Raw genomic sequence first — 23,784 nt, forward strand, 5'->3', positions numbered from 1 at the left:
CTCAACGCCTGATGCTGAGGTCCATTTTAGAGATGAAGAAACGGCGGCAGGGAGGCCCTGCCTGGTGCACTCCCCATCAGCCATGCCAGCTCCCATGGGGCCCTGGTGCCTAACACTTACCCCGACGCCGGGCCATGCACTAGGAGCCGCACCAGGATGCCTGTCACAGCCACCAGAATGGGATAGTGGTCCACGCTCTCCAGGCCTGAAGGGAAAGGAGGGATCCAGGGATCCTGAAGAGGGATCCAGGCCTCCTGGCTAGTGCGAGCCCCCCTGTCCTCCCCACAGAAGGGCGACCTAAGGCTGAGGGTACCAAGCCTGCCTGTCCCAATGCAGAATGGACAATCAGGCATCACAACTCCTAGCAGAGGAACCAAGGCTTGTGCTATGTTGGGTTCAGGGCACTGGGTCCTCACCAGGCAGCCGCAGGGTGACCACGCGGTCAAACAGGTTCCTCTCGGCCGTCACCCGGTTCAGCACCTGGTTCAGCAGCTGTGAGGGCAGGAGCCCATTGGTGGAGTGGATGGGTGGGCTCACCACCGGGGAGTCCCCAGGGGCCCCCCCACCCTGCCCAGATGGACACACCTGTGCGAGACGCCGCAGCAGCATCTCAGAGGTAGGCCGGGCCCAGTCCAGGAATATCTCAGGCACCAGCGTGATGGTCATCTCCAAGACACGCAGCAGGCTGACCGAGAGGTCAAAGCAGGTGGCACACACCTTGAGCTGCCGGCTGTCCACAAAGTTCCGCTCTAGGCGCTCGGCAGCCTGTTGGATCTGAGCCACCAGCAGGTGGGCAGTCAGTGGCCTGGCCACACTGCAGTTCATGCCTGGTCCTCTGCAACACCACAGCCCACGCGACCCACTGTGACCCACCTCCTGGATCATGCCGATGAACTCAGAGAAGGCCCAGTTGAGCTGGTTGAGGACACTGTTGAGGAAGCTGGGTGCCACATCAGGACCCTCCCGCAGTAGGTCTGCCATGTGCTGCTGAAGCAGGGTGGAGGGGCAGGGCTCTGCAGGGGCATTGACACGGTGGCATCACTGGGCACTCTGGTCTGTGGTTCCTGCCTGTCTACCTCTGTCCTGACTTGTTGGGCCATTGGTGTAAGGACAAAAAGATGGCTCCCTGAGGATGCTCAGGTCATGAAGGCAGGGAAGACAGGGTACAGTGCTGCCTGGGGGTTAGGGCTAAATCTGTCCCTCCTCCTGCTGGCAAGCCACAGGCTGAAGTTATTCCTGGCCCCACACCATCCCTTTGGCCTAGAGCAGCCCCCCCAGCCGTAGCCTGCCCCCAAAGAAGTCCTCAGCCGCATGCCCCTCAGAGAGGGCTAGACCCAGACAGGGTGACCTAGGCTTCTCCTCATTCATTTCAAGACCAGCATCCCCGAGACCTACTGTGTCAGAGCCCTGCCGTCCTCTACTCTCCTCTGCTGCCCTTGGCCTGGCCTTGGCATATGGCCGAGGTGGTGGGTGCCAAGTCTGGGCTGACGGGGAGCGGTAACCAGAGCCCTTAAGCCACAGCCGGGCTGGACACCACCCCCCCACCCCGTGCAAATCAATAGTTCCTACAGCCAGCAGGATGAATATCTAGTCCCACTGCCACTCTAACTGCAGCTCAGTTCCACCCGCTGGTGCATCCAAGAAAACCGGCAAGGACTTGATGAGTGACTTCACACAAGGCACTCAGTCTCTGGGGACCCTTTTGTGCAAAAACCCTGCCCATGAAGGCAGAAACACATCACGTAGGCCTAGGAAAACCACCAAGTGGGGTGAGTGCAGAGTATGGCAGGCAGACTGCAAGGCAGAAAACCCAGGACCCAGGAGGGGCCTAGGTGAAGGTCCTCAGGCTCACAGGGCTTTGCTGGGCCATCCATGGCCCCTGGAGAGACAGTATAACCTCTGCCCCCAACCAAATTCCCCTTCCTCTTGGGAACGCCATGGGCACCCTCTGGGGCCCTGACCAAGCCCCAGTCTGTGTGCCTGCCTTGACTCAAGTACACTGAAGTGGGAGGTGGACACGGTGCCAGGATGAGGCTGGAGGTCAGGGAGCTGGTTCGGAGTCCTCACTCTGAGTAAGCTGCCAGCACCCTGAGAAGATGCTGCCCCTTTTCACCATGACCCATGCACAGCATTCAGACCCAAAGGACACACATGGGACAGGGGAGCAAGGGGGAGGTGTCCCAGAGTGTCCATGGACTGGGAGGAAGCAGGGAAATGGAAACGCCGGGGGGCAGAGCTGGGGCCCAACAGGAGTCCGGGAGACAGGCCAGGAGAAGCGAGAAGAGTCCAAGAAGACCAACAGCAGTGGGCCAGAGCCACCGGGTCACCCAACCTGGACACTCACTCTGGAGGCTAGGCAAGTTGGCGTCCTCTGGCTTGGTTTTCAGCAGGTGCGGCAGCCGTGTATAGCGGTACCCAAAGCCACAGCCCTGTGGGTAGGGTCAGTGGGGGTCAGGGAGGCAGGGAAGCTCTCCCCTTCAGCCAGCCATAGCCACTTCCCATCCAACCACACTTACCCTCCAGAGCCGCACCAGGATCCAGTTGGTCTGGGCCCAGGGCCGCTGCTCATAGGGAGCCAGGAGGCTCCTCACCATGGCAATACGCCTGCAAGGGCAAGGGGTGGTGGGCACAGGGTGAGGCCAGACATGGTGCTGTGCAGGTCAGAGTGCCCGCCTCCCTGCTCCGACCCCCACTCACTGCTCCTCAGGGATCCGCTCCACAGCCCGCAGGGAGTGCGGGTAGCACACGTAGCTAGCCAGGGCCTGCATCAGCGAGTCACGGATGTCTGTTGGGACAGGCTGTGCCTCAGCAGGTAGCTGGCATGAGCCCCGGCCCCCATGCCTCAAGCCCACCTGGCCGGCATTCTGTGCAAAAAACGGCCAGCCAGAAGTGCCATCCCACCCCCATATCCCCAAGCCCTTTGTAGGGCACCTCACCAGTGCCCACGATGCGTGTATCAGCAAAGTGTTTGGCAAGGATGGCAGCCAGGCGTGTCAGAGTCTCTTCATAGCCTGCAGGATGGGGCAGTAGGAGTGCTTGGCCGGGAGCGGGGGTTCCAGAGGCAGGCACGTCCCTTGGCAGGGTGAGTGGGCTTGGGCAGCGGGCTCCAGAGCTGACTTCAAGGGCCAGTCTGGGCCCAAGCTGTCATCTAGGGACTTTGGGCATGGCATTCACTGACTGTGAGAGGCCATTGCACAGACTCACTGTGGGGGAGGACAGGTCCTGCAAGAGTCCTGACTGGGCTCAAACCCATCTCCGCACACACACTTGATGGCTCAGCAGTCAAAGCCCCTTGGGCACCCATGGCTCCGCCTCTGAGGACAAAGCCTGCACCTAGGCCTGGGGCGGGGCAGGGGACAGGCCAGGGGCCTGACAGCCCACAACCTGATCCAGACATAAACCACCAAACCCAGCCTGAAATCAGTAGTCTGCAAGAAGCCCAAGCTCCTACATATGGCCTCCAGCAGGGTACCACCACCCCTTACTGCGATCTGCAAACACAAGCCGCTCTGCCTTTGCATGGGCTGCCACATCCCACGTGCAGTGCCAGGGTGTCTGTGTGAGGCCAACCGGCTCCCGTACCACAGCAAGAAGGAAGTGAAAGCAGAGGGGCCCCCACTCCGGCACTCCATCCTGTCTCTTTCCTTCCTAGCATCCGGGAGAAGCTGTTGGCTCTGTGGCCGCTAATACCAGGGCAGGGCTCTCCACCATGTGGGGCTTTTGCAGATGCTTGTCTAACACAGGACCAAAGAGAACAGGGGCTACCTCCCCTCTTTCCTACACGGATGTGTGCTGCTGGGCCATGAGGGTGCAGAACAGGGTTGCTAAGGGTTTACAATAAAGGCCCTTTTCCTGCCCCCTCCCGGTCTGAATGGCTTTGTCACCTGGGAGCTCCTCCATGCTGTGCACAGGGCCAAAGTAATTCTTGAGAGCACTGTAGCTGTTGATGGCCACGCTCAAGTAGAACTCAGGCATGAAGGCAAAGAGAGAACCTGTGCGGTCGCCATGCTCGACGGTCCGCAGGCAGACGCGTAGTAGCCAGTAGATATCTAGCATCTTCTCCTATAGGAGGCACAAGGGGTGCTCCTAGGCTGTTCGTAGAAAGGGTTGCAAGGGGCAGGGCACGGTCTGGGGCTCGGGAAAGGCCTCCTCGTTAGTGGCTCAGGCAGGGCAGTCACATGCTTGATAGGCAAGAGGGTGCACCCCGTGCCTGGAGAGGCAACACCCCAGCCTAGATCAGAATTCTGGCTTGCATTAGTAAAGGTACACAAGGTTTTAAGTGAGAAGGTGTCATGTGACCATAAGTCTGAGTTGGAGCACTGCCCAGTGCAAAAGGAGCTGCAGGGGCGAGTGGGGGCAGGACAGTAAAGAAGCTACATGGCCTCATCTAGGCCCAAGACAGCAGACAAGGGACTGGAAGGCCAGGAATGGGGAAGCATCGATGGGCTGTGGGGGCAAGGGACCGGCTGCACCAAACAGGGCCCACATTTCTGGGGGTGATGGAACCTCCGTGGAGGTCAGAAGTACCGGAAGAGAAGCAGGCCTGGTCCAGGGCAGAGGGGATGTGGCTTAGGATATGTGCAGCATATGGTGCCTAAAAACGTCCCCAAAGAGGTGGTGTTGAAGAGCATGATTACTGGTGAAACAGAGGCCATAGAAAGCAAACCCGCCAAGGGCCTTGTTCCACATGGTCTGTGCCCAGGAGGGGTCACCGAACAGAGCAGAGCAAAGTCCCAGGCCCCAGCCCAGACCACCCAAATCTCTCAGAGTCGGAGCATCTGGACTTGACACCAGCTCTGATGTGCCCTCAAACTTGAAAACCCGAGAAGACACAAGGAGTCAGAGGGTGGGCCTGAGCCAGAAGGCCTGCTGGGAGCATACTGCCACAGAAGGCCAGAGAAGACCAAGTCTAAAGAGGGGATGGAACCTATGCACCCAGGGAGCCACTGCATTGCAGGGGGGGTGGGGGGAGGGATGTGTCTGCAAAGGGGGCGGGGGGCTTGGGAGGGACCGTGCAAGACTATTCCAGAGAGGTGGAGGAACCTGTGTTGGACCAAGAGTGAAGGGAAGATGAAGAAGCTGTGACACAGACAAGAGGGGAATGGTTGTTGGAAGGGAGTGGTTTCTGTAAGCAGATGTAGAGTCAAGGGAGGGGCATCACGGACTGTTCTCTTTACTAATGGGAGAAAGTGAATGAGCAGGAGGCAGGAGGGTGAGCACTGAAGATGGAGAAGAAAGCAGTTCAACATAGCAAGGGCTGTGTTATGAAAAGCCCACAGAGAACATCACACTCAATGGTGAAAAACTGAAAGCGTTTTCTCTAAGATCAGGAACAAGACAAAGATGCCCACTTTTGCTACTTCTATTCAACACAGTACTGGAAGTCCTAGCCAGAGCAATTAGGAAAGAAAAAGAAGTAAAAGTCATCCAAATTGGAAATAAAGGAGTAAAATTATCCCCATTCGCAAATGACGTGATCTTATATGTAGAAAACCCTCAAGAATCTAGCAAAAAATTCGACAAAGCAGGAAAGAATATCCAGTGGAAAAAAGTCTCTTCAACAAATGGGGTTAGGAAAACTGGACAGCAACATGCAGAAGAATGAACCTGGGCCACTTTCTTACACCATACACAAAAATAAAACCAAAATGATGAAAGACCTAAATGTGAGACAGGAAACCACCAAAATCCTAGAGGAGAAAGCAGGCAAAAACCTCTTTGACCTCGGCCGCAGCTACTTCTTACTAGACACATCACTGGAGGCAAAGGAAACAAAAGCAAAAATGAACTATTGGGACCTCATCAAGATAAAAAGCTTCTGCACAGTGAAGGAAACAATCAGCAAAATAAAAGGCAGCCTACAGAAGAAGATATTTGAGAAAATATTTGCAAATGACATATCAGATAAAGGGCTAGTATTCAAAATCTATAAAAAACTTCTCAAACTCAACACCCAAACAACAAATAACCCACTTAAAAAATGAGCTGAAGGCATGGATAGACACTTTGCCAAAGAAGACATCCAGATGGCTAACAGACACAAGAAAAAATGCTCATTACTTGTCATCAGGGAAATACAAATCAAAACCATGATGAGATACCACCTCACACCTGTCAGAATGGCTAAAATTAACAACATAAGATGGGGCACCTGGGTGGTTCAGTCAGTTAAGTGTCCAACTTTGGTTCGGGTCATGATCTTGAAGTTTATGAGTTTGAGTCCCACATCGGGCTTTCTGCTGTCAGCACAGAGCCCACTTCAGATCCTCTGTCTTCCTCTCTCTCTCTCTGCCCCTCTTCCCTGCTCTCTCTCTCTCTCTCAAAAATAAGCATTAAAAACAACAACAACAACAACAACAACAACACAAGAAACAACAGGTGTTGGCAAGGATGTGCAGAAAGGGGAACGTTTTTGCACTGCTGGTTCCTCAAAAAAATAGAACTACCCTACGATCTAGCAATTGCACTGGTAGGTATTTACCCAAAGGATACAAGAATACAGATTCAAAGGTTTATAGCAGCATCATCAACAATAGCCAAACTATGGAGAGAGCCTAAATGTTCATTGATTGATGAATGGATAAAGAAGATGTGGTGTATATCTACAATGGAATATAACTCAGCCATCAAAAAGAATGAAATCTTGCCATTTGCAATGATGTAGATGGAGCCAGAATGTATTATGCTAAGCGAAATAAGTCAATCAGAGAAAGACAAATACCACATGATTTTACTTATATGTGGAACTTATGAAACAAAACAGATGAACATAAGGGAAGAGAGGGAAAAAAAGGAGAAGAGAGGGAAACAAACCACAAGAGACTCATAATAATAGAGAACAAACTGAGGGTTGATGGAGGGAGGTGGGTGGGGGAATGGGTTAAATAGGTGATAGGTATTAAGGAAGGCACCTGCTGTGATGAGCACTGGGTGTTGTAGGTAAGTGATGAATCACTAAAGTCTACTGCTGAAACCAATATTGTACTGTATGTTAAAAAACTAAAATTAGGGCCGCCTGGGTGGCTCAGTCAGTTAAGAAACTGACTTGGGCTCAGGTCATGATCTTGTGGTTCATGGGTTCAAGCCCCGCATCAGGCTCTGTGCTGACAGCTCAGAGCCTGGAGCCTGCTTCAGATTCTGTGTCTCCCTCTCTGCTCCTCCCCCACTCGCACTCCATTGCTCTCTCAAAAATAAGAAACATAAAACAAAATTCTTAACTAAAATTAAAAAAAAAGAATCCACACACAAAAAAAATCTGTTAGAATAAGTGAATTCAGGAAACATGCAGGATATAAAATTCATACACAAAAGTCAGTTGTTTTTCTACACACTAGCAATGAACAATCCAAAAAGGAAATCAGAAAAATAATTCCACTTACATTAGTATCAAAAAGAATGAAATAGGTATAAATATAACCAAGAAGGTGAAAAACTTGTACACTGAAAACTATATAATGTTGCTGACAGAAATTTTAAAAGACACAAATAAATGGAAAAATATTCCATGTTCAAGGACTGGAAGATTTAATATTGTTAAGATGGCAATACTAACCAAAGCTAAGTACAGATTTAATGCAATCCCTATCAAAATCCCAATGGCATTTTTTGCAGAAATAGAAAAATCTATCCTAAAATTCATATGGAGTCCCAAGGGACTCAAACAGGCAAAACAACCTTGAAATAGAACAAAGTTGGAGATCTTACACTTCCTGATTTCAAAACTTATTGCAAAGCTACAATAATCAAGATAGTGTGATACTGGCATAAAGATGGTCATACAGACCAGAGAGCCCAGAAATAAACTCACACATATATGGTCAAAGGATTTTTGACAAGGATTGTCAAGACCATTCAATGAAGAAAGGACAGTCTTTTCAATAAATGGTGCTGAGAAAATTGAATTTCCATATGCAAAAGAATAAAGTTGGACCACTGCCTTACAGCTTAAACAAAAATTAACTCAAAATGGATCAAATACCCAAACTTACAAGCTAAAACTATAAAACTCTTAGAAGAAAACATGGGGAGAGGACTTCATGACCTTGGATTTAACACCGACTTTTGGACTGTGACAACAAAAACACAGGCAAAAAAAGAAAAAAATAAATTGGACTTTATCAAAATGAACTGTGCAGCAAAGGACACCATCTACAGAGTGGAAGGACAACTCACAGAAAAAGAGAAAATACGTGTAAATCATAATCTGATAAGGAGTCAATATCCAATGTATATAAATAATTCCTACAAAACAACAAAAACCAAACAATCCTATTAAAAATGGGCAAATGCACTTGAATAGACATTTCTCCAAAGAAGATATACATGTGTCCAATAAGCACATGAAAAGATACTCAACAGGGAAATTCAAATCAAAACCACAATGATCACCAAACTCCACACCCAAAAAACAAATAATCCAGTGAAGAAATGGGCAGAAAACATGAATAGACACTTCTCTAAAGAAGACATCCAGATGGCCAGCAGGCACATGAAAAGATGCTCAACGTCACTCATCAGGGAAATACAAATCAAAACCACACTCAGATACCACCTCACGCCAGTCAGAGTGGCCAAAATGAACAAATCAGGAGACTATAGATGCTGGAGAGGATGTGGAGAAACGGGAACCCTCTTGCACTGCTGGTGGGAATGCAAACTGGTGCAGCTGCTCTGGAAAACAGCATGGAGGTTCCTCAAAAAATTAAAAATAGACCTACCCTATGACCCAGCAATAGCACTGCTAGGAATTTACCCAAGGGATAAAGGAGTGCTGATGCATAGGGGCACTTGGACCCCAATGTTTATAGCAGCACTTTCAACAATAGCCAAATTATGGAAAGAGCCTAAATGTCCATCAACTGATAAATGGATAAAGAAATTGTGGTTTATATACACAATGGAATACTACGTGGCAATGAGAAAGAATGAAATATGGCCTTTTGTAGCAACGTGGATGGAAATGGAGAGTGTTACGCTAAGTGAGATAAGTCATACAGAGAAAGAGAGATACCATGTTTTCACTCTTATGTGGATCATGAGAAATTTAACAGAAGACCATGAGGGAGGGGAAAGAAAAAAAAAAACAAAAGGTTATAGAGAGAGGGAGCCAAAACATAAGAGACTCTTAAAAACTGAGGGTTGATGGGGGGTGGGAGGGAGGGGAGGGTGTGTGATGGGCATTGAGGAGGGCACCTGTTGGTATGAGCACTGGGTGTTGTATGGAAACCAATTTGACAATAAATTTCATATTAAAAAATAATAAAATAAATGTATACATACACACACACATTTTATATATATATATATATATATATATATATATATATACACACACACACACACACACACACACACACACATATATAAAAATAAATACAATGAGATACCACTTCACATCGCAGAGCCTGCTTGGGATTCTCTGTCTCCTTCTCTCTGCCCCTCCCCCACTAACACTTCTGTTCTGTCTCTCTCAAAAATAAACATTTAAAAAAAAGATTGCATAGGCCAGTGGACAGCCATGAAATCCCAGTCAAGGGAGGAGAGGAGCCGCCTGCATGGGGCTGGAGGCAAGGTGGTCTGCAGCAAGAGAGAAAGGAGGAGTAACAGGTGGAAGCGGTCTGGGCTCGGGAGGAGGCTGAGAAAAAGCAAGTAGGGATGGCGGGTAGAGGTAGGGACACCAAGGGCCTTGATCACCCAGTTATGAGGGAAGGGCATGCCTAAGAAGGTAGACGGATGTCCTGACGTGGGCGCTCACTAGCTGGGGAGAGATGCTAGGACAGGCAGGGAGTGGAAGCAAGTCTGGAGGGCTCGGGACCTGAGGGTCAAAGCATGGTCACAGAGAGAGTGCACCATCTTTCAGTTCACTGCTCAAGGCTGACAGCCTTGGGAGGGCAGACGTGGCTCAGACATGGGTCAGGACTGAGTGTCCCTAGCATCAAGATGTACCTGGCATACTCCAGGCTCCGAGCACATGTTACTGAATCAACGAATGAGTGAATGACAAAACAGAAAACAAGGCTGTGGCTTCAAAGGAAGAAGGGGAGTCAGAGAGAAGCATGTGCAGAGTGAGGGAGACTGGGGCTCCTAAGAGGACACCTCCACCCCGGGAGAGAAGGAAGGGGAAGCGAAGAAGGGGAGACAGGCACAGACAGGCCCTGTTCCTGCAAGGGAGGAATTGTGAGCTGGAGGGGACCTGGGATGCCTACAATGACATCTAATCAAGCTCACAGGGCAGGAGAGGTTCAGGGGGCATAGCATGTGTGGAGGTAGGGAGGATAGGGAGCGGAGAGGGGGCACGTGCATGGCAGAGGCCCAGGAGGGCAGGGAGCGTTGAGAGGCCGGCACAGCCTGGCCATCTGTGACTAGTCAGTGAGCTCGGGGAGGGCAGCAGTCACTGGCCAAGCCCACACCTACTCACCTGGGAGTAGACAGTGGCATGGACCCAGGCAAGACGGCGACTCAGGTGGTCCAGCTTTTCTGAGAAAACCTTCTGACTCTTGGTCAACTCTGCAAGGATGTCCTTTCTCTGCCACCCAAGGGGAAAGACAATCAGGCCATGGCACCATACCCACACCCACCCTGCTTGCTCCAGGCAGCCTGGTAGGAACCCCACTGGTGGCTGGAGCAGGCAAAAGGTTGGGCAGACTCAGCTCTACTCTTCAAAACCCTCTTCTGCCTAGGACCCACTGGCAAGCCCGAGCAGGCCTCAGACCAGGGTCTTGGTTGTTTGTGCAGAGCATGGAAATGAGACACAGCTGGGGTTCCATGAGCCCCTGGCCATGTCCCCTAGCTAGGCTGGGACCATGGCCCCGGTAGCTGCTCTCACTTGGCTGCAAAGGCAAGCCTGGGCTCTGCAGACAGCGGGGAAAGGGCCCTGCTGGGGAAGTCCAGCCTGGGCACAGGACGCCCTACTCCCCAGGCCAGGAGAGCTACAGCAGAGGGGCTGCAGGGAAGTGTGAGAGTCAGGTCCTGCTTCCTGCTGACTCTGCAAGTGGCCGAGGAAGCACTCAGGGTCGAATTCATAATTGATGAGGAGAGTGGGTGTGCGTCAGCACTTAGCGGGCAGGGGGCAGGGGCACCTTGGCGCGGGCTGCAGCTAGTGATGGGGCTCAAGCCCTGCCCTGCCCTAATGCCAGCCCTGCTCTCACTGATGTGGCATAGTCAGGTGGGTGGGGACAGGAAAACTACCGGTGTAGCCCCCAGAAGCAGGGGCAGGACAGTCCCTCTGTAGCCTGCCCTGGGAAGCCTGAGCTGGCAAGCCTCCTCTCTGCAACAGCCCTCCCTCTCGAAAACCCCCCTGCCCATCTAGGTCTTACCCGCTTGGGGCACCGCCGGAGCTTGTCCTCTGTGTCCCTCAGAGCCACTGCATACTCATTGACATCATCAGACACACCCACCATCTAGAGCATCGGACACCACAGGTCCAGCGTGACTCCTCAGGCATGTCACTCAGGTTTCTCCAGACCCAGCCTGGCTCCCAGCCCTGCCAAGCTCCCAACCTTCGGCCCCAGACAACCCCCTCCCACAAAACCAGGTCAGGCCCACACATCACTGGCAGCAATCAGTCTTGCTGTGGCACACATTCACATGCAGTCATGAGTAGATATCCGCCCCTCCCCCCCAACACACACACACAAGCATCTGAACGTGTGGGACCACAGGACATGCTCATCGGCCACCAGTGGGAGACCTTGCCCAGCTGCTGGTGAACGCTGAGATTATACATCATGACGGCGCCATCCAGGACTTCCAGCAGGGAGTTCTCCGTGAGGGGCTGCTCAGGCTCCTCCGGGGGCCGCCCCAGCAGCAGGCCCTCATTCCAGTGACTGCCCTCAACTACGGAGTGGGGGAAGGGGAGGGTCAGGGCCGTAGGCCATTCCAGCTCTCTCCCAAGCTTGTGGTGCCAGGACGGGCCTCACAGTAGGAGAAGGGAGCCCTTTCTCCCTGCCTGGGCCCAAGGAGGGACTTGCAGGGGAGAACATGGGGGCAGGGGTAGGGCAAGGGCCTGCAGCTCCAGGACTATTTCTGTAGCATCGATTTCCTGCCCTTAGAGTGCACTTCCCATGCCCTTGAGATATTGCCAGGCCGCAGGACAGGGAAGGAATGGGGGTGTAGCTTGGCTTTGCCCAGGGTGGGGAACTATGGATGTGCTTGGCCCTGCCTGGCACCTACTGTCCTCACGAGTCCTCTGTTCTGCGCTCAGCGTGCGGACCTTCACTTTCTCCGAGGTGGTCAGAGGCCGCCGTGGGGTCATCAGGCTCACAGCCGCTGTGCTGAGGAAGCGGTTAGCTCGGCCCAGGGTTGGAGAACTGAGCCAGCTGGGCCGGGGCAGGGGCAGTACGCCCCCCATGGCCAGAGCCTGCATGGGGCGCTGTGTAGGAGAGAGGAGGCCAGACGCCACTCAGCTCCCCAGGACCGGGGCCCATGTAGGACTCCCTTGATTTGTGGGGTTGGGAAATGGCAGGAAGGTTCGCGCCTCCACCTACAGCAAGGAAACCTGCCTGGTGAGAAGCTCCTTGCTGCCTGGAGAAGGAGGTGACCCCGTGTGACACCCCTGCCCTTATGATAGAGGGACAGCCCAATACCAAGCCCCCTGCCTGCCCCTACCGCGGCACCTGGGCCGCAGCTGGGGCTGGCTCCTCGTCCTCGTCCAGGTCATCCATGGTGGCTGCCTGGAGCTCCAATGGGTCGATCAGGATGTTGGCCTTGGAGGCAAGGTCATCTGCAGGGAATGGCAGGAGAGTTCTCAGGCCAGTGGGGGGCTCAGGGGTCACACGGAACTGCCCACGATGGCGAGAGAGCACCACTGGCTGAGCGGGGGGCTTTGCAGGGCCCCACATTTACCACTGCACCTTTGCCTATGCACTCCACTTATTCCACGCCAGCCTTCACAAAAGCCCCAAGGCTTTTGTCTCAGGGACCTTAACAGCAGGAGGTGTTCCCCATCACACTCCCGTCAGTCCCTCTGTTTCCAGTGACTGCATGCTCTCCAGGGTCCCCTACTTCTCTCCCCAGCACTTTCTAACCTACAAACACAAGATCCAGGGCTGTCTAGGCCACTGCTTGTCTCGCTTTGCACACAGGCCTCGCCGTAGGCTCATCCAGCTGTCAGTGAGAGGTGGAACAGCAACACCTCTGCCTCCAGCCCAGGCTGTGGTCCTCAAACATGGCGGACTTTTCACCTCAGCCTCCTCCTACAGCCCCCTTCCCGACGGTGCCCCATCTCCACAGCCTCGGGCAGGAAGCCTGGGGTCATCTTTGACTCCTCCCCTTCACTCCTGCCCTCCCTCTATCTCCTCTCTTGGCCCATGTACTGACTCCATTATCACACGCAGATCCCTGACCTCACTTCCCTGCCTCAGGACCTTCCAAAGTTGCCCCTATCCCTGGAATGAGCCCACACCTACTTCGTGGCCCACAAGGCCCTCAGACTCTACCCGTGCGACTCCTTGGCCTTATTTCCCACCACTCCCCGCCTGGTAGTTTCCTCACCAGCACCCCAGCAGCCTTCCGTCTCCAGGCCCTACCAGGCTGTTGTGAGCATCCCCGCCTTTGCGTGCGCTGTGCTTGTAGTGCCCTGTGCCGTGGCCACGTGTGCTCGTCCTTGAAAGCCACTCAGGCAGCACTTGTGCCCGCTCGCCTCTCACCCCTGTGACCTCACCAAGATCCCGTGGTCACTCCACATATGCTCCCTAGTTCCTTATAGGACCCCTAGGCTTCCCGTGGGGCAGGTGCTCAAGGGAAGGGAGCTCAAGGGAAGGGATGGCTGGACCCAAGACCTGAGGCAGAGGGCATCTCCATGGAGGAGCAGGTCGAGATACTCGGGCGCCCTCTGGCGGGCAGAGGGCAACCCTGCACCCAGTGCAGAGCTGGCTGAGGACTGTACGCCCCACACTCGCCCAGTCCGGCCCTGCCCACTGCCCACAAGCCTACACGTACCTTTGAGGGTCTTCCGAAGGTGTGAGAGGAGGCCTCCCAGGCGCTGCAGGTCAAAGTAGTCCACCTTGCCATTATAGAAGACCTGAGGCGGTATGTAGGCCTCTGCAAGGAGGGGTTGGGAGGCCGGGCCAGCAGTGAGCCAGATAGGAAGACAAACTGAGAAGCCACCCCTCTACGCTGCTTAGCCCAGAGGAGACCCCTGGGCTTGGCCACCTACCTGCCCTGCTCAGGCACACAGCATGGCTTCCCCCCCACCCCACCCCCGACCATTTGGGGTCAGTGTCAGTGACTGCACGAGTTGGGATGAAGGGAGCACTCTGCAGTCACATTCAGAGAGGGCCCTGACCCAGCCCTATGGACATCCCCAATCCAGGGCAGGCACGGCTCCCACTGGCCCTGAGGACCCTGTCCCACACAAACACAGCCCCCAACACCTCAGGGCCTGTCCCTGGTGTCCCCTACAAAGGACTGCAGAGGGTTGGACGGACTGGGACTGAGAAGAGGCGGCCATAGTGGGCAGGAACTTGTGGGGACAGAGTGAATGTGGGTTTGGCACTCCTACAGAGTGGAGTTCCTGCTGCCCTGTGGAAAAGCCACCCATCAGGAGAGTACTCAACTTGTTAGGAAGCCTGGGACAGCTCCACCCCCACCCTGCCGCCAGCTCCGCACTCTACACTATCACCGGGACAGCCCTGCCCAGCCTCTCTGATGAGGCCTGGCCCCACTCACCCTCACTGAAGGAGGCACGAGGGTTCGAAGCCTTGTATTCATCCCAATAGTAGCGCAGGGCAGATATCAGCCGGTGCAAGAAGCAGACCATGTACTCAGGGGGACACAGCATGGGCATATTCTGCAGGGCACAGGGCACAGGACATGCATTTGTGCCAGCCTAGAGCCTGCTCACTCCTCATCCAAGGCCTGCCCCAGGACCCTGGGGTGAGCACAGAGGGCGGGGCAGCAGAGGAAGAGCAAGATTGGCAGGGATGCAGCAGGCTGAGAGGTGCTGGAAGCCTGGGGTGCAGACCCTGCAACACAGCCAAGTGTCCATGGTGGGCTGGCCGAGTGGACACTTACCCCCCGGCCACTGGCATTCTCCTGTAGAAACTTTCGGAACTTGGTCAGGAAGATGTACCTAGAAGCCTCCCCCTTTGAGGGAAGGAAAAATGAGGCTGTGAGGAGCTGGCCCTGGAGTGGACTGGCTCGGTGCTGTGCCTTAGCCTGGGCCCTGCTATGGGAACCCGAGCCAGTCCCTGCCCTCTGGGTCTCAGGGCCCCAGTACCAGCACCCATCCCTATCAGGGACCCACGCGGGGATCTGGGAGTCACTTACCCCATTATCATCTTTATTGTTCAGCAGCAGCTTCAGGATCTGGACCTGTAGTTCTTCCACCACTGGAGGTGGGGTAGGGAACACAACACTGAGCTCTCCTCAGGCAGAGCCTTGCTCTCAGGCTCCCAGGGATGGGAAGGGGCGGCAGGTTTGGATCAGGGCTCCACTCTCAGGGTTCCACAAGCTGAATCTAGACATGGTCACTACCAAGAGCCCCCAATACGCACACGCACACAAATCGTCCTCCCCCTACTCAGTGCCCTGGGCAGGGGGCTAACCTTCGATGCGCTTCTTGAGCCTTTGGCAGCCACGTTCGTAGGCACGCCTCCGTCTGTGCTCCTCAGCGGTCTCATCCTTTACATCCTTACTGTCTTTGCCCTGGGCAGGAGCAGGGGATGGAAGACAGCAGAGCTCACTCAGGACTTAACCAGGCCTGCTTCAGACAGGAAACCCCTACTCCCACGCCAGAGACCAGGCTGGGGAAGGGGCCTCACATGCTCAAGGCCAGGCGGCTCAGATACCCTGGGTCAGCCCTCCCTGTGACCCTGCCTGCCCATCTCAGTCGGCCCACCTCCCTGCTGGAGCGGTGGGGCCACCAGGTAGTGGGAATGAGCTCCTGTAGGCCAGCCTCCTCCACTCGCAGAGGGCTCTTGATGTAAAAGAAGACAACAGACCGGAGCACATCGAAGCTGGTGGTTGTCAAGGCAGAGTTCCACTCACCAAGGGGTGTACCTTACACCCTCACGAGTTCTCCCTGGGAAGCTCTTCCGAACTCACCTGTCTCCCCATATGCCCACCATATTCTCCTACCCTTAGAGGTACCATTGCTACTATAAGCCAGTCTCCCTCGACCATGAGCCCTGAAAAATAGCTGTGGCCATCAAGTCCACTAAGCCTGATTCCCAGCAAATGTACTAAAAAGGCTTGTCACAGGAACACATGAGGGGGGTGGGGGGAACAGGCTGAGAGAGGGCCTGGCGGCCTCTCCGTCTCCCAGCTGTTTCTAACTCTCGGAGGCTGAAGACCCCACACAAAGACAGCTACCAGCACAGGTTTCCCCACCAGCACCCTCCCTCCTGCAGCACAGTCCTCAACAGTGTTGGGAAGCAGGAAGAGCCAAGTCCCAAAAGAAGATCTCATGGGAACCCCTGTCGTGGGACTCAGATAAAAGTTCAGTGCTGCTTTGGCTACAGCAGTCAGGCCCTGGTGGCGTCTCCACACCTCCACGTAGCCCAAGAGTCGGCAGCCGTCTGGAAATCCCTGCTCAGGCTGGCCAGCTGGCCGGGGTCCTTTGCTTTACCCTCTCTGCTCTGTAGAGAGAGTGCTGGGAAGGCTGGGTCCTGCAACAAGGACTCACATACTGCGCGGCTCTGGTCCTCTGAGCCTCCGTAGGGACCCCTGGCCAGAGGCACACTGCCCTCCCTGGCCCCTAATGACCCCAGAGGACACCACATGTCTGGCCTGTCTGGCAGCAAGGAAAGGATACAGGACATTGCTAAGCAGAAACTTGCGGGACTTCTCATGCCTCAGGATGGCGATGGTGAGCCGCAGGTAGTGGATCTGTGGGGATGGGGTGCTCAGAGAAGGCGGCTAGGGCCCAGGGGGCCCAGGGGCAGGGGCAGGAGCTCCCACCTGTAGGCTCAGGTCTGGGACGATGGGTGAGAACCGGTAAAGCCGCAGCAGGGACATCATCAATTGCTTGAGGCAATCCTGTACCTCATAGTCCTGGGGGAGAGATGCCGGGCTGCACACCTAGCTGGCAGAGGGCAGGTGCCAGGACAGCCATCTATGGGTCTTTTCCCAAACCCTCCCTGTACCTCCCCTATCTCGGTGGAGCCTGACATCCTGGCCTGAGGCCTGAAGTCCGAAGCCTCACCTCCATGAAGAGCCACAGGAGGTCGAGGATCTGACGCACCATGGACTGGGCCTGTGCAGGGGTGCCTGCCTCCACGACGCCCCGCAGGAAGCTCATGAGCACGGCCTCTACCAGGTATACCTTGCGCTGCACCAAGGGCAGGCACTGGTGAGGTGGTGGCCTTCTGCCCCTGCTCTGGCATGGGGCCAAGGCCACAGGTATAGTCTTGGGTTCCCTCAAGCAACCCCAAGACACAGATGAGCCCTTCCAGGGTCTGAGACACAAGAAAAGCCGCCGCCCCAGGGCTCCTCTGGCATTTCACACATGCAGTTCCCTTAGCCAGTGATGTCATTACCCCTCAATCTTTTCTCTAGGACATCCCCTGATATCCTCAGCTGGAAGCATCTCCTCCTTCCCTGGGTGACATCCTTGAGGTCTAAGGGCTCTGGTCACATGGGACCCCTGCCAGGTGACGGTGCTGAGCCTCATGCGCCTCGGCTTCCCAGCCCCTAGTACCGGCACTTGTGCCACAGCCCACTTCTTCCCCTCCCAAACATCCCCTCACCAGGAGCGGTGCAAAGCGATGGAAGATGTGGGCCAGCGTGAGGAGGACGGTGGGCTGGCCCTGCAACTGCCACTCGCAGCTGTCCTTCTCCACCAGCCGGCCTTCCTATGTGGGGAAGAAAGGACAGTGGGGGTCAAAGGGCTGCAGAAGGCCCTCAGCTCACCCGGCCCAGTCCCTGGCTCACCACGGGGTCCAGCTCCACGCTGAGCACTGCCCGGAAGCAGCCCAGCAACTTCTGTGCCCGCACCAGGTCAGCACGGGGTGGGTCCTGCAGGGGCCGGTAACCTGCCACTGGGTAGGTGGCACAGAGTTAAGCCAGCAATACCTGGTCTGTGGCTCAGATGCACCCATCCCTCTCCACTGAGATCCCCAAGGAGGGGCCTAGGCTCCAGGGCAGGGCTGTGGAGTCACAAGGCCTAGTCTGCGGCACAGCTCTCTCTGTCTCTGTGGGGTGCAACTTCTGCCGCTTCACATTCTTATCTGTTCCACACAGTACAGTACCCACCTAATAAGGTTGCCATAGGAATTGTGCCTCCCAGCACCCACCTAAGCTGTACTCGCCCCTCTCCCCTAGGCAACCATGGCCCACCACCAGCCCATAGAACTCCCAGGGCAGGGAGCCCCTCGTCCCTGCTTCCTCAAGAGCTTCCAGGCAGTCCACAGACTTCTTCCCAAAAGGATATCGCAAGGGACGGCTGCCAAAGTTGAAGGCCACAGACTCCTTAAAGGAAAGGCTGATGGCTGGGAAGTAGGCCATGCCCAGGCCCCTGGACAAGTTCTCAAAAGCGGTGCCCAGTGACACGCCATTCCTGGAGCAGAAGGGAAGGCCTGTGAGCCCGTGCTAAGAAGGATGTAGCCGAAACAGGCCAGTAAGCAAGGCTCTGTTGCGGCTGTCCACCCTCAGGCTATTAAAGTCGGCCTGGCCCCCTTAAAGGGACTGGGAAGCTGAGGGCAGCTCAGGGAGGTCCCAGAGGCCAGGCCTGTGGGAAGAGGCAGGAGACTCACAGGCAGAAGGACAGAGTGCCATCGTCCAGGTCGATCAGGCAGCTCACGATGTCTCCCGCTGCCCATGCCTGCCAGGGGAGGAGGCCTTACAGACATACAGAATTCCAGCAGCTTGCCCGCTCTGCCCCCTGGCTGTGTCTCCACTACCCCTCAGGGTAGGTGGCCATAAGTACAGAGCACCTGAGTCTCTGCCCTCTCCCTTTGCCCTACAGTCTCTTGTGGCTATTTGGTGGCTCCCACCCAAGCTGTGAGGATGAACATGGGGCAAGCGGGTTCCAGGGGTCTTGGCCCTCACCTTGCCATAATTCGTTGTGGTCACATTCCACTTGCGTACCCGGTTGCCATCATAAGCATAGGAGTTGTGTGTATCTCCAACCCCCTCCTAGGGAAGAAGGGTCTGTGAGGTCCAGAGCCCACCAGCCGTCAACCTTGCACCCACAGAGTTCTAGAGAAAAGGGTTGATGCTCTGAGGGAAGGAGTGATTTCCTGGCCTGGGTTGCTATTGTCCTAGGGCAGGGTGGGATGCATTCCTCCTCCAGAGGGCAGTCGGGTTACAGTTCCAAGCAGACCTCATGTGGTCTGGTGGGTTGCCCGAGCCCTGATGAGGCCTGCAGCAGCATGTCTCCCTACGAGGGGGCCTCTCTCACACGTACCTCCTGATTAAAGCGGCAGTTGATAGTGCACCAGCCAATCTGCATGAGTCCCTGAGAGGAGATGAGCACCTCGTAGACCCATTTCCCTGGAATAAACCAAGTCAGGCCTAGCAGATAGAAAAAGACTGCCTCCTGCCTCAGACCTGGGCCCACAGATCCCCTCCCAACAACCTGGGCCACAGCATGGTGGCCAGAGCATGGTCTCACCTTTATACACACACGTGGTTGAGCGGATAGTACCAAAGTTGCTGTGTCCAATCACCTGGGTGAAGAGTAGAGATGGTGAGCCTCCTCTCGGGCACACAGAGTGCCTCCCCAAAGAGGAATGGCCCCATCCTCAACGCGGGTTGTATTGGTGGTGCCTGCCTGTTCTAGCCAATACCGCACTGAGCCTGAACAGGGTGGGAGGGGTGGCAGCATGAGAGGAGGGGTTCATGGCTGTGATGGGAACAGCTTGGGGCTGGAGTTGCACCGAGTAGGTTTTAGGGTTGTATCAGGAGGGTTTGGGGGCTGAGGACTCAATGAGCACATCAGGAGGGGTTTGTGGCTGCAGCCCCATAAAAAAGGATAGAGAGACCAAGGCCACATCAGGAGCAGCTTGGGGCTGTCAGGAGGGGCGTGGACCTGGGGCCTCGCCTTGCCCTCACTCACCCCTAGGAGGTCGTCATCCACCAGAAGAAGCCCCTCGAAGCCACCTGTGTGGTCCAGGACCACAGTGGATGGGCCAAGCCGCCCTTCAACCTGTCCTGAAAGGGAAAGGTAGGTGTGGGGTCAGGCAGGGCACAGGGTCTGACAGAATGCATAGAGGATACTGTGTTCCCCAAGGCAGCCCCCAGGGCCTCCAGGGCCCAGCCTGGCTCCCCCAATCCCATTCCAGAAGCTGCCACATACCCTGGCTCTCCTCATCCTCATTGTCTACATGTAACAGCTGGTCCAGATGCTCTGGCAGGTTCTGGAAGTTCAGGGGTTTCCTGGGGAGAGCAAGAGGCTGCGAGGGGCCCAAAAGTCCTTGAAACCAGTCAGATGACACTAAACCCCTCTCCTACTCCCTTTCCTCTGAGCTTCGGACAGTGGCTGCCTAGATTCCAGAAAAAGGCTTGTGCCTAGTCCTATATTCTTGAATGCGGGGCGGGGGGGGGGGGGTGGTCAGAAGGCTGGACTACCCACTAAACTAAAAAGTACCAGTTCAATGTGGTGTACCTCAGGACTTTAAAAAAAAAAAAAATGCTCACTTCGGCAGCACATATACTAAAATTGGAACGATACAGAGAATATTAGCATGGCCCCTGCGCAAGGATGACACGCAAATTCGTGAAGCGTTCCATTAAAAAAAAAAAAAAAAAAAAAAAAAAAAAGAGCCCTTCCTCAACCCTAATTCCCTCATCTGTAAAAAAGGAACATAGCTGTATGTCAGAGATGCTATGAAGATTCCAAGGCATAATGTGTGCTCCCTGCATGGCCCATAACCTACCCACCCCTAAAGAAGGATCTGTTGCTTTGCCTGGGAGAGGAAGGCTGGGAGAAGTACCAATCCCCAAGGCAGCCTATACCAATGACAGCTAGGCCAGCCCTTGATCCCAGGCCTGTGGTCCCAGCCAGGGAAGTTTGTGTTGAATGAGACATGTCTTGGGAGGATGAAGGGCTGAGCCCTCTGAGTTGCTAGCTGGCTCTGTCCTGTACCCACCTGTATAGGAAACTAGAGCACCTGGCCTGCCTATCTGCCATCAGCCCCAGCCAGAGGGGCTGGGGAAATCTGAGTGGCCCCCTTATATACCCAGCACACATGCTCAGAGGAGAAAGGCCTCTGTCTGATGCTGGCCAGCCCTGTCCTGAGTACAGCTGCTAAGAATAGCAGGGAATGGGGTGGCAGTAACTAGCAGGGCTCGAGTAGAACAGAGACCAGTGCCCATCTGGACGCAGCCCACAGACTGCTGGCACCTCTCTGCCACCTCTGATCCCAGCACTTTCTCCATTCAATGGTCTAGAGGGTAGGCTCTGGAAGGGACATAGATGGGCCAAAGCACCAACTCTCTGGCAAAGTAGCTTCACCTGGCTCAGGAACCACATGTTCCCCAGTTGTGAGCTACTACTCAGCTGCCAGAGGTAGAGAGGCGTGAATCCTCTTCCCCATTCCTACTAACCCCCAAGCCAAGGTCAAGTGGCAGCCATGCAATGGGGTGCCCCACCAGTAGCTTGGAAAGTTCCAGTCAACCTCCTCTCTAAACACCCCAACAGGCCCAGGGATAAAGCCTTCTGTCATGGCAGTGCTTACCGGCCCCCACTTGGGAGGCCTGCTCTAGTTCTTTGCCTGCTCTCAAGAGCAGCTGGGGGCAGCTCAGCCTCAGCGAGTGCCTGCAGCACTGTCCTTTGGCCAACCCAGCACTTGCCTGCCCTTTTTGGATCGCCTATGTCCCAGCCCAGGGCTCTGCATCCACACAAGCACTGACTGATGGCCCTGCCACCTGCTCTCCCTCCTGGCAGCCACAGAAGCAGTGGCAGCAGGACCATTTCTGATATCACATGAGGTAGGGATCAGATGGCCTTGGAAACAGGCCAGGAATGGGGCTGGAGTGGAGGTGGGCAGTAGCTCTCCATAAGTAGGAATCCTATGGCCACCACAGACATTTAAATGGAAGACGCAACAGCACTGCCCTTTGTGGCTGCCCAGAGAGCAGAGATTGTGGAAGGCAGGAGAGCCCAGCTGGTAGGAGGGCTGAGAGATAGGGACACCCATGCCTCACTGCAGGAAGGCAGAATCCACGTGACCCTCTGAAGAAGTAATGTAGCAAGAGTCTTAAAAGTGACTGCAGTTCAAATGCTCCAGCCCATGATTCCAACCCTGGGCATCCTCACAGCGGCACTGTTTACAAAAGCAAAAGCCCCTCTAAACCAGGGCAGTGCTAAAGGCTACAACAGACCCCTGGCCCTAAAAGATGCCCACCAAGATTAATTTGTAATACAGAAAATAAACACTCAGGAGATAATGTTTAATGACAAAGATAGAATCTAAACTTCTATACACTTTTCGAGGTGTGGGATCGATCCACTATCTCGATGGCAATAATGGTTTAACAGGTTATCTGGATAAAAACTTACTGAATTTTACCCTTCAAATACATGTAGTTCATTATATGTCAATTATTTCTCAAAACTTTAAAAAGAACTGAAGGTGACAGAAAACTTTAAAAAAAGTCTATACAGCATAATCCAAACTATACACATCACAAGGTAAGAAAAACAGAAAAATTATGCTCAAATGGTCAAGTTAGAACAAGACACACAGACGTTTTTTCTTCTTCTAAGTTTCTGCTCAAGTGCACTTGTAACTTTTTTAGGAACAATAATGTACTCAACTTTCAAGGAAAAGGGGCTTGGTAGGGTCTGCACTTTATAGGTTCAGGTGGCAGCTACAGAGGACTGGGGTGGGACAGATGTGCAGGCAGGTGCATGTGGGGACCAGATGCTGATTGTGGAGTAGGAGTGAGGTGCTCTCCTGAGGACTGAATGTGTACCACTTCCCTAACCTCCACAACACCCTCAGAAAGAAGGTACTAACACGGCCAGAGGAGGTGAAGATGCAGAGTCCAGAAGGCAGACTCTCTGGCCAGAGGTCTCACAGCCAGGAGCGGTAGAGGGAGAACAGAACCCAAGCCAGCCTACCCAGAGGCTCTGGGCTGGTCCTTTGGAGTCAGGGGCTACCCACATGGCCATACCTGCTGGTGGCTGCGGTGGGCGCATGCTCAGGAGAGGAAAAGATGCGGTGCAGGTAGTCATTCAGTAGTTTCTCCTGCACAATACCTGTGCCACAGGGCAGAAGAAGAGAAGGGTCACACAGTCAGTGTAAGCTCCTAGACTGGGCTGGCTCTACAGGCTCCTGGTCCTAGGCTAGCCACAGGGGTCACAAGAGCAGTCATGTTGGGTGCACTGCTCCATCGCAGCTGATGGAGAAGAGCTGGCTCACAGGTACAAGGGGTGCAGCAAGGCTTGGAGCTCACCAGACCTGGGACTTTACCGCCTTTGTCTTTTCCTTCTCCTTCCCTCAACACAAGGAGCCTCCTCCCAGACACGTCAGCCCTTACCTGTGACCCTGGATTTCTCAGCATCTGATGTCAGCCGATAGCTCTTGCGGGAGAAAGACATGCTGGACCCCTTAGATGCCATCCTTCATTTCTTCTGGGCAGCCAGCGGTCCTGGGGGCTGAGCCGGAGGCAGAGCCTATCTATTTGAGGCCAACCAAGGGCCCCCATACCCACCTCAGTTCTGGGGCAGCAAGAAAGCTTGGGAGCAGGTGAGGCCAGGTACATGCACACTCACACACAAACCAACCCGGGGCAAGAAACCAGGGGTTCCCAGCTTCCTACACAGGGCTCCGCCATGTTCCAGTGCTCAGCACAGGGCCCAACGGAGAGCAGTTGCCAGATATAGGTTTGTTAAACCAA

General features: G+C 54.5%; 1 protein-coding gene and 1 non-coding gene across 9 annotated transcripts in view; one reads left to right on the forward strand and one right to left on the reverse strand.

Annotated features, from left to right (window-relative positions):
• The window catches only part of RNF123 (ring finger protein 123), a 30,028-nt gene that overhangs the window by 4,479 nt on the left and 1,765 nt on the right, over nucleotides 1-23,784 (reverse strand). For 4 of the 8 annotated variants that reach the window (XM_058726910.1, XM_058726907.1, XM_058726908.1 and 1 more), the window contains exons 2-35: nucleotides 23,425-23,542; nucleotides 23,059-23,143; nucleotides 20,237-20,316; nucleotides 19,997-20,091; nucleotides 19,553-19,607; nucleotides 19,346-19,431; nucleotides 18,988-19,074; nucleotides 18,693-18,760; nucleotides 18,371-18,496; nucleotides 17,872-17,986; nucleotides 17,688-17,792; nucleotides 17,144-17,317; nucleotides 16,900-16,992; nucleotides 16,754-16,827; nucleotides 15,839-15,956; nucleotides 15,546-15,645; nucleotides 15,268-15,329; nucleotides 15,013-15,084; nucleotides 14,668-14,788; nucleotides 13,939-14,040; nucleotides 12,615-12,721; nucleotides 12,172-12,370; nucleotides 11,690-11,835; nucleotides 11,316-11,399; nucleotides 10,418-10,525; nucleotides 3,885-4,062; nucleotides 2,937-3,011; nucleotides 2,698-2,785; nucleotides 2,517-2,604; nucleotides 2,345-2,429; nucleotides 874-1,013; nucleotides 586-774; nucleotides 417-492; nucleotides 121-205 (exon numbers count right to left, since the gene is read on the reverse strand). In XM_058726910.1, the coding sequence (XP_058582893.1) occupies nucleotides 121-205; nucleotides 417-492; nucleotides 586-774; nucleotides 874-1,013; nucleotides 2,345-2,429; nucleotides 2,517-2,604; nucleotides 2,698-2,785; nucleotides 2,937-3,011; nucleotides 3,885-4,062; nucleotides 10,418-10,525; nucleotides 11,316-11,399; nucleotides 11,690-11,835; nucleotides 12,172-12,370; nucleotides 12,615-12,721; nucleotides 13,939-14,040; nucleotides 14,668-14,788; nucleotides 15,013-15,084; nucleotides 15,268-15,329; nucleotides 15,546-15,645; nucleotides 15,839-15,956; nucleotides 16,754-16,827; nucleotides 16,900-16,992; nucleotides 17,144-17,317; nucleotides 17,688-17,792; nucleotides 17,872-17,986; nucleotides 18,371-18,496; nucleotides 18,693-18,760; nucleotides 18,988-19,074; nucleotides 19,346-19,431; nucleotides 19,553-19,607; nucleotides 19,997-20,091; nucleotides 20,237-20,316; nucleotides 23,059-23,143; nucleotides 23,425-23,506 (3,548 nt within the window). In that variant the 5' untranslated portion in view covers nucleotides 23,507-23,542. Of the gene's footprint in view, nucleotides 1-120; nucleotides 206-416; nucleotides 493-585; nucleotides 775-873; nucleotides 1,014-2,344; nucleotides 2,430-2,516; nucleotides 2,605-2,697; nucleotides 2,786-2,936; nucleotides 3,012-3,884; nucleotides 4,063-10,417; nucleotides 10,526-11,315; nucleotides 11,400-11,689; nucleotides 11,836-12,171; nucleotides 12,371-12,606; nucleotides 12,722-13,938; nucleotides 14,041-14,667; nucleotides 14,789-15,012; nucleotides 15,085-15,267; nucleotides 15,330-15,545; nucleotides 15,646-15,838; nucleotides 15,957-16,753; nucleotides 16,828-16,899; nucleotides 16,993-17,143; nucleotides 17,318-17,687; nucleotides 17,793-17,871; nucleotides 17,987-18,370; nucleotides 18,497-18,692; nucleotides 18,761-18,987; nucleotides 19,075-19,345; nucleotides 19,432-19,552; nucleotides 19,608-19,996; nucleotides 20,092-20,236; nucleotides 20,317-23,058; nucleotides 23,144-23,424; nucleotides 23,543-23,784 lie in introns of all 8 variants that reach the window. The other 4 variants (XM_058726912.1, XM_058726911.1, XM_058726913.1 and 1 more) reach the window with 4 other exon arrangements.
• Nucleotides 20,570-20,676, forward strand: LOC131511175 (U6 spliceosomal RNA). Its single transcript, XR_009261380.1, has one exon. It is a non-coding gene; the product is annotated as a U6 spliceosomal RNA (small nuclear RNA).

The sequence above is a fragment of the Neofelis nebulosa genome, chromosome 4, assembly GCF_028018385.1.
Source record: "Neofelis nebulosa isolate mNeoNeb1 chromosome 4, mNeoNeb1.pri, whole genome shotgun sequence".
NCBI classification, from domain to species: Eukaryota; Metazoa; Chordata; class Mammalia; order Carnivora; family Felidae; genus Neofelis; species Neofelis nebulosa.